Source organism: Nerophis lumbriciformis, linkage group LG10 (assembly GCF_033978685.3).
Source record: "Nerophis lumbriciformis linkage group LG10, RoL_Nlum_v2.1, whole genome shotgun sequence".
NCBI classification, from domain to species: domain Eukaryota; kingdom Metazoa; phylum Chordata; class Actinopteri; order Syngnathiformes; family Syngnathidae; genus Nerophis; species Nerophis lumbriciformis.
The window spans coordinates 8824466-8833709 of NC_084557.2; the positions used below are offsets into that span (position 1 = coordinate 8824466).

The window sequence follows — 9244 nt, forward strand, 5'->3', positions numbered from 1 at the left end:
TGCCTGGTATGTTAACGTAACATATGGTAAGAGTCATTCAAATAACTATAACATATAGAACATGCTATACGTTTACCAAACAATCTGTCACTCCTAATCGCTAAATCCCATGAAATCTTATACGTCTAGTCTCTTACATGAATGAGCTAAATAATATTATTTGATATTTTACGGTAATGTTAATAATTTCACACATAAGTCGCTCCTGAGTATAAGTCGCACCCCCGGCCAAACTATGAAAAAAAACTGCGACTTATAGTCCGAAAAATACGGTAATAACAATTCAGTAAAGTGATACCAAAAATGTTAACTGCCGGACTTTGTAAATATTTTGCAGGTATATGAAGTACCTGTACCCCTTTGAGTGTGAAAAGAAAGGTCTGAGCTCTCCAGGGGAGCTGCAGGCTGCGATAGACAGTAATCGCAGAGAAGGTCGACGTCCCAGCTACACCAACAGCCTGTACCGCTACTCGCCCTCTCCAAACGCCGCCCAACACGCACTCCTTTCCTCGCCCACGATTCACACCCCCACGTCTGGACGCATCGCCTCCAGTCAGTCAGTTAGCCCAATTTTAAAGAAACACGCAAGTATGAAAACATTTCTTGCTATTGTCGTTGCCATTGTTATTTTAAATACATTTTCACTGTGCTGCTCAGATGAAACCTCAACTCCGATGATGCACGGCCGGCTTCCCATGGCCGTAGCTCTGGGGCAGCAGCAGCAGCAGCAGCAGTTGGCTCAAGCTGCCACTCTGGAGCATCTCCGAGAGAGGCTGGAGCGTGGTGCGGACGGTCCAGAGAAGAAGATGATGCGTCTGGCAGAGGAGCAGCAGCGCCTCATGCAGCAGGCGCTCCAACAAAACCTGCTGGCCATGGCCTCCCACCTCAACCCAATGAACCTCAAACTCAACAATGGTCATGGTGTGTGTGTGTGTGTGTAAGCCTGTTTCATCATTACTGGCGCTCCCAGTTAATGGAAATATCTGTTGTTGTTTTTCCACAGAGAGCAAACAGGATTTGTCCCTGAGTATCTCCACTAATGGAGCAGCCAGTATTAGTGTGTCCGTTCAAGTCAACGGCACCGTGTACTCTGGTAGGTTCAACTGATCATTGAACTGTGTGCACAGCAAATGCACAGTTGCACAATACTTTCAACTGTACCAGACTGCATGACGACCCCTAGTTTTCAAAAAAACACTTTTTTTTTTAAAGACAAAAACGTGCACTAGTGTAACGGTGCGGCTGTGCTAGTGTGCACGTTAATAAACCTCACTAAACAACACTTTAAGAGCTTGTGATGGACACAGAGTCGACATTTTAGCTCCATGCCTAGCACTTTCAACTAGGGATGCAACAATTATATATTTTGACTGCACGGTTATAGCCTGAGTCCAGTCCATAGTGGATCTAACATAATAGTGTGAGAGTCCAGTCCATAGTGGATCTAACATAATAGTGTGAGAGTCCAGTCCATAGTGGATCTAACATAATAGTGTGAGAGTCCAGTCCATAGTGGATCTAACATAGTAGTGTGAGAGTCCAGTCCATAGTGGATCTAACATAATAGTGTGAGAGTCCAGTCTATAGTGGATATAACATAATAGTGTGAGAGTCCAGTCCATAGTAGATCTAGCATAATAATGTGAGAGTCCAGTCCATAGTGGAACTAACATAATAGTGTGAGAGTCCAGTCCATAGTGGATCTAACATAATAGTGTGAGAGTCCAGTCCATAGTGGATCTAACATAATAGTGAGAGTCCAGTCCATAGTGGATCTAACATAATAGTGTGAGAGTCCAGTCCATAGTGGATCTAACATAATAGTGTGAGAGTCCAGTCCATAGTGGATCTAACATAGTAGTGTGAGAGTCCAGTCCATAGTGGATCTAACATAATAGTGTGAGAGTCCAGTCTATAGTGGATCTAACATAATAGTGTGAGAGTCCAGTCCATAGTGGATCTAGCATAATAGTGAGAGTCCAGTCCATAGTAGATCTAGCATAATAATGTGGGAGTCCAGTCCATAGTGGAACTAACATAATAGTGTGAGAGTCCAGTCCATAGTGGATCTAACATAATAGTGTGAGAGTCCAGTCTATAGTGGATCTAACATAATAGTGAGAGTCCAGTCCATAGTGGATCTAACATAATAGTGTGAGAGTCCAGTCCATAGTGGATCTAACATAATAGTGTGAGAGTCCAGTCCATAGTGGATCTAACATAATAGTGTGAGAGTCCAGTCCATAGTGGATCTAACATAATAGTGTGAGAGTCCAGTCCATAGTGGATCTAACATAATAGTGTGAGAGTCCAGTCCATAGTGGATCTAACATAGTAGTGTGAGAGTCCAGTCCATAGTGGATCTAACATAATAGTGTGAGAGTCCAGTCTATAGTGGATATAACATAATAGTGTGAGAGTCCAGTCCATAGTAGATCTAGCATAATAATGTGAGAGTCCAGTCCATAGTGGAACTAACATAATAGTGTGAGAGTCCAGTCCATAGTGGATCTAACATAATAGTGTGAGAGTCCAGTCCATAGTGGATCTAACATAATAGTGAGAGTCCAGTCCATAGTGGATCTAACATAATAGTGTGAGAGTCCAGTCCATAGTGGATCTAACATAATAGTGTGAGAGTCCAGTCCATAGTGGATCTAACATAGTAGTGTGAGAGTCCAGTCCATAGTGGATCTAACATAATAGTGTGAGAGTCCAGTCTATAGTGGATCTAACATAATAGTGTGAGAGTCCAGTCCATAGTGGATCTAGCATAATAGTGAGAGTCCAGTCCATAGTAGATCTAGCATAATAATGTGGGAGTCCAGTCCATAGTGGAACTAACATAATAGTGTGAGAGTCCAGTCCATAGTGGATCTAACATAATAGTGTGAGAGTCCAGTCTATAGTGGATCTAACATAATAGTGAGAGTCCAGTCCATAGTGGATCTAACATAATAGTGTGAGAGTCCAGTCCATAGTGGATCTAACATAATAGTGTGAGAGTCCAGTCCATAGTGGATCTAACATAATAGTGTGAGAGTCCAGTCCATAGTGGATCTAACATAATAGTGAGAGTCCAGTCCATAGTGGATCTAACATAATAGTGTGAGAGTCCAGTCCATAGTGGATCTAACATAATAGTGTGAGAGTCCAGTCCATAGTGGATCTAACATAGTAGTGTGAGAGTCCAGTCCATAGTGGATCTAACATGATAGTGTGAGAGTCCAGTCCATAGTGGATCTAACATAATAGTGTGAGAGTCCAGTCCATAGTGGATCTAACATAATAGTGTGAGAGTCCAGTCCATAGTGGATCTAACATAGTAGTGTGAGAGTCCAGTCCATAGTGGATCTAACATAATAGTGAGAGTCCAGTCCATAGTGGATTTAGCATAATAGTGAGAGTCCAGTCCATAGTGGATTTAGCATAATAGTGAGAGTCCAGTCCATAGTGGATCTAACATAATAGTGTGAGAGTCCAGTCCATAGTGGATCTAGCATAATAGTGAGAGTCCAGTCCATAGTAGATCTAGCATAATAATGTGAGAGTCCAGTCCATAGTGGATCTAACATAATAGTGTGAAAGTCCAGTCCATAGTGGATCTAACATAATAGTGTGAGAGTCCAGTCCATAGTGGAACTAACATAATAGTGTGAGAGTCCAGTCCATAGTGGATCTAACATAATAGTGAGAGTCCAGTCCATAGTGGATTTAGCATAATAGTGAGAGTCCAGTCCATAGTGGATTTAGCATAATAGTGAGAGTCCAGTCCATAGTGGATCTAACATAATAGTGTGAGAGTCCAGTCCATAGTGGATCTAGCATAATAGTGAGAGTCCAGTCCATAGTAGATCTAGCATAATAATGTGAGAGTCCAGTCCATAGTGGATCTAACATAATAGTGTGAAAGTCCAGTCCATAGTGGATCTAACATAATAGTGTGAGAGTCCAGTCCATAGTGGAACTAACATAATAGTGTGAGAGTCCAGTCCATAGTGGATCTAACATAATAGTGTGAGAGTCCAGTCCATAGTGGATCTAACATAATAGTGAGAGTCCAGGCCATACTGGATCTAACATAATAGTGTGAGTCCAGTCCATAGTGGATCTAACATAATAGTGTGAGAGTCCAGTCCATAGTGGATCTAACATAATAGTGAGAGTCCAGTCCATAGTGGATCTAACATAATAGTGTGAGAGTCCAGTCCATAGTGGATCTAACATAATAGTGAGAGTCCAGTCCATAGTGGATCTAACATAATAGTGAGAGTCCAGTCCATAGTGGATCTAACATAATAGTGTGAGAGTCCAGTCCATAGTGGATCTAACATAATAGTGAGAGTCCAGTCCATAGTGGATCTTACATAATAGTGTGAGAGTCCAGTCCATAGTGGATCTAACATAATAGTGTGAGTCCAGTCCGTAGTGGATCTAACATAATAGTGAGAGTCCAGTCCATAGTGGATCTAACATAATAGTAAGAGTCCAGTCCATAGTGGATCTAACATAATAGTGAGAGTCCAGTCCATAGTGGATCTAACATAATAGTGTGAGAGTCCAGTCCATAGTGGATCTAACATAATATTGTGAGAGTCCAGTCCATAGTGGATCTAGCATAATAGTGAGAGTCCAGTCCATAGTAGATCTAGCATAATAATGTGGGAGTCCAGTCCATAGTGGAACTAACATAATAGTGTGAGAGTCCAGTCCATAGTGGATCTAACATAATAGTGTGAGAGTCCAGTCCATAGTGGATCTAACATAATAGTGAGAGTCCAGTCCATAGTGGATCTAACATAATAGTGTGAGAGTCCAGTCCATAGTGGATCTAACATAGTAGTGTGAGAGTCCAGTCCATAGTGGATCTAACATAATAGTGTGAGAGTCCAGTCCATAGTGGATCTAACATAGTAGTGTGAGAGTCCAGTCCATAGTGGATCTAACATAATAGTGTGAGAGTCCAGTCTATAGTGGATCTAACATAATAGTGTGAGAGTCCAGTCCATAGTAGATCTAGCATAATAATGTGGGAGTCCAGTCCATAGTGGAACTAACATAATAGTGTGAGAGTCCAGTCCATAGTGGATCTAACATAATAGTGTGAGAGTCCAGTCCATAGTGGATCTAACATAATAGTGAGAGTCCAGTCCATAGTGGATTTAGCATAATAGTGAGAGTCCAGTCCACAGTGGATTTAGCATAATAGTGAGAGTCCAGTCCATAGTGGATCTAACATAATAGTGTGAGAGTCCAGTCTATAGTGGATCTAACATAATAGTGTGAGAGTCCAGTCCATAGTGGATCTAGCATAATAGTGAGAGTCCAGTCCATAGTAGATCTAGCATAATAATGTGGGAGTCCAGTCCATAGTGGAACTAACATAATAGTGTGAGAGTCCAGTCCATAGTGGATCTAACATAATAGTGTGAGAGTCCAGTCCATAGTGGATCTAACATAATAGTGAGAGTCCAGTCCATAGTGGATTTAGCATAATAGTGAGAGTCCAGTCCATAGTGGATTTAGCATAATAGTGAGAGTCCAGTCCATAGTGGATCTAACATAATAGTGTGAGAGTCCAGTCCATAGTGGATCTAGCATAATAGTGAGAGTCCAGTCCATAGTGGATCTAACATAATAGTGTGAGAGTCCAGTCCATAGTGGATCTAACATAATAGTGAGAGTCCAGTCCATAGTGGATCTAACATAATAGTGAGAGTCCAGTCCATAGTGGATCTAACATAATAGTGTGAGAGTCCAGTCCATAGTGGATCTAACATAATAGTGAGAGTCCAGTCCATAGTGGATCTTACATAATAGTGTGAGAGTCCAGTCCATAGTGGATCTAACATAATAGTGTGAGTCCAGTCCGTAGTGGATCTAACATAATAGTGAGAGTCCAGTCCATAGTGGATCTAACATAATAGTAAGAGTCCAGTCCATAGTGGATCTAACATAATAGTGAGAGTCCAGTCCATAGTGGATCTAACATAATAGTGTGAGAGTCCAGTCCATAGTGGATCTAACATAATATTGTGAGAGTCCAGTCCATAGTGGATCTAGCATAATAGTGAGAGTCCAGTCCATAGTAGATCTAGCATAATAATGTGGGAGTCCAGTCCATAGTGGAACTAACATAATAGTGTGAGAGTCCAGTCCATAGTGGATCTAACATAATAGTGTGAGAGTCCAGTCCATAGTGGATCTAACATAATAGTGAGAGTCCAGTCCATAGTGGATCTAACATAATAGTGTGAGAGTCCAGTCCATAGTGGATCTAACATAGTAGTGTGAGAGTCCAGTCCATAGTGGATCTAACATAATAGTGTGAGAGTCCAGTCCATAGTGGATCTAACATAGTAGTGTGAGAGTCCAGTCCATAGTGGATCTAACATAATAGTGTGAGAGTCCAGTCTATAGTGGATCTAACATAATAGTGTGAGAGTCCAGTCCATAGTAGATCTAGCATAATAATGTGGGAGTCCAGTCCATAGTGGAACTAACATAATAGTGTGAGAGTCCAGTCCATAGTGGATCTAACATAATAGTGTGAGAGTCCAGTCCATAGTGGATCTAACATAATAGTGAGAGTCCAGTCCATAGTGGATTTAGCATAATAGTGAGAGTCCAGTCCACAGTGGATTTAGCATAATAGTGAGAGTCCAGTCCATAGTGGATCTAACATAATAGTGTGAGAGTCCAGTCTATAGTGGATCTAACATAATAGTGTGAGAGTCCAGTCCATAGTGGATCTAGCATAATAGTGAGAGTCCAGTCCATAGTAGATCTAGCATAATAATGTGGGAGTCCAGTCCATAGTGGAACTAACATAATAGTGTGAGAGTCCAGTCCATAGTGGATCTAACATAATAGTGTGAGAGTCCAGTCCATAGTGGATCTAACATAATAGTGAGAGTCCAGTCCATAGTGGATTTAGCATAATAGTGAGAGTCCAGTCCATAGTGGATTTAGCATAATAGTGAGAGTCCAGTCCATAGTGGATCTAACATACGGTAATAGTGTGAGAGTCCAGTCCATAGTGGATCTAACATGATAGTGTGAGAGTCCAGTCCATAGTGGATCTAACATAACAGTGTGAGAGTCCAGTCCATAGTGGATCTAACATAATAGTGTAGTCCAGACCTGTCTCCCATTGAAAATGTGTGGCACATAATGAAGCCTAAAACCACAACAGAGACCCCCGGACTGTTGAACAACTTAAGCTGTACATCAATCAAGAATGGGAAAGAATTCCACCTGAAAAGCTTCAAAAATGTGTCTCCTCAGTTCCCAAACGTTTACTGAGTGTTGTTAAAAGGAAAGGCCATGTAACACAGTGGTAAAAATAATTTTTGCAATGTGTTGCTGCCATTAAATTGTAAGTTAATAATTATTTGCAAAAACAAAATGTTTCTCAGCTTGAATGTTAAATATCTTGTCTTTTCAGTCTATTCAATTGAATATAAGTTAAAAAGGATTTGCAAATAATCGTATTCTGTTTTTATTTACCATTTACACAACATGTCAAATTCACTGCTTTTGTGTGGTGTACGTGCACGGACCACTGATTAGAACGTATGTTTGTGTTTCACAGGAACATTGTTTGCTCAGAAGTCCGCGGCTCCAGTGGTGTCCCAGGCCGTGACTCCGGCAGGAACAAGTGGTTTCAGTGCCTTCTCCTCCTCCCACAGCCCCTCCTCATCTTCCTCCACCTCCTCAAAGGGACCAAATTAAGTCATCTTTTCCCCCCATTTCTGTCATTGAGCTGTATACTCTGTCATAGCTACAAGAACTGTACGGAACATGTCTGCTTCTTTTGTCCTTAGTTTGTTTAAATTAATATAGTCAAGACAATGGTGTGTGTGTGTGTGTGTGTGTGTGTGCATGTGGACTCATCAAGCTTCTCAGTGTAACGTGTTCATCTTTGTTTGTGACATAAGCATCTGCCATGTTCTGATATCTCTCGCTGGTTTATCATCGGACAATAGTGCTGCCAAAGTGAATGAAGACCAAAAAAGCCTTAGCTCAATGACTTAGTTCTGTTTGTTGCCATTATGTAAACACTATATATCATTGGTTGCTGTGAGTGGAGTTTCCATGGCAACATGAAGGGATTTTATACACTCTCAGGTACCACAGGACCTTTGTATTTAGAGGGATTTTTTTTTGTTAGAAACATTTAGTTTTCTTGTTTTTTTATTTAATGGAGTTCTGCCTTAAATGTATCAAATCTTCGGTTCAATGGCGCCGTGTGGATGAGATGCCGTATTTACCTCATTTTGACTTGGAAAGCTTCTGAACTCAGGAATGTCCGGCCGGACCCAGAACTCTTGTGTGACGTATTTTTGTACAGGCGACGAATGTATGATGACTTACCTCACGTTGTGACTGTTGAACACACTGAACCAGTGCTACCTCAACCCTGGAGAGAAATATGCAATCTGCTGAATTGTACTGTAAGCGGACAATCAAGGAAAATTGCAAGCAAAATGTTACTAAGAACTAACAAGTGCAAAAGGCGAAACTCGATGTTGGGCTTTGGCTATTGAATTTGTTTGATATGGAATAAAAAATATCTTGTGTGCTGTCAAAATCTTTTTTTTCCCTCCTACATAAAACAATTGTTCAGTAGGTGTGTGATTTTGAAAAGCTGAGCCCCTCTGGCAGATATTTTATTTATTATTTATAATGTCGTTGTGGCTTGTGCAGCCCTTTGAGACACTTGTGATTAAGGGCTATATAAATCAGTGACGTGCAGTCACTAGAGGCAGGTGAGGCAGGGCCTCACCTGCCATCATGGAAAGAAAAAAAATGTAAAAAGAAAAGAAAAAAAATTAAATTGTTATATGTATCCAGTGATTATACTATAAAGTTATTTTCCATTTAACTTCACCAGTTTTAGATTATTTTTATTCAAAATCACTGAATTTTCACATTTGCCGTTCAAATACTGAGAAGAGACGGTGCAGTGAACAGCAGCCAGTTGAGGCACGTCACTCAGTGCCGCAACATGGATTGCGCAATGACTCGGCTAACTGCTGGCCTGCTGTGCAGTGAGACTGTATTGCTATATGAATTATATTATACATTTCCATAGTTTAGTTAGCTGAGGTATATAATGTACAGTGTATTTTGTCAACAACTGTATGTGTGTAAAGTATTTCTTGTGCTGAGCGATCATAAAACGGCTGCAAAAGACGCACTGACTGAGGCTCGCCTCCTGCACCCCCGCCGTAGAATTGTT

At 41.0% G+C, this 9244-nt stretch overlaps 1 protein-coding gene across 1 annotated transcript in view; it reads left to right on the forward strand.

Moving 5' to 3' along the window:
• Positions 1-8619, forward strand: part of LOC133612684 (AT-rich interactive domain-containing protein 3B-like) — a 37310-nt gene extending 28691 nt beyond the window's left edge. The window contains exons 7-10 of the mRNA XM_061970316.2: positions 338-588; positions 658-921; positions 1004-1093; positions 7595-8619. Coding sequence (XP_061826300.1) covers positions 338-588; positions 658-921; positions 1004-1093; positions 7595-7734 — 745 coding nt within the window. The 3' untranslated portion in view covers positions 7735-8619. The remainder of the gene's footprint in view (positions 1-337; positions 589-657; positions 922-1003; positions 1094-7594) is intronic.
• The last annotated feature ends 625 nt before the right edge of the window (positions 8620-9244 follow it).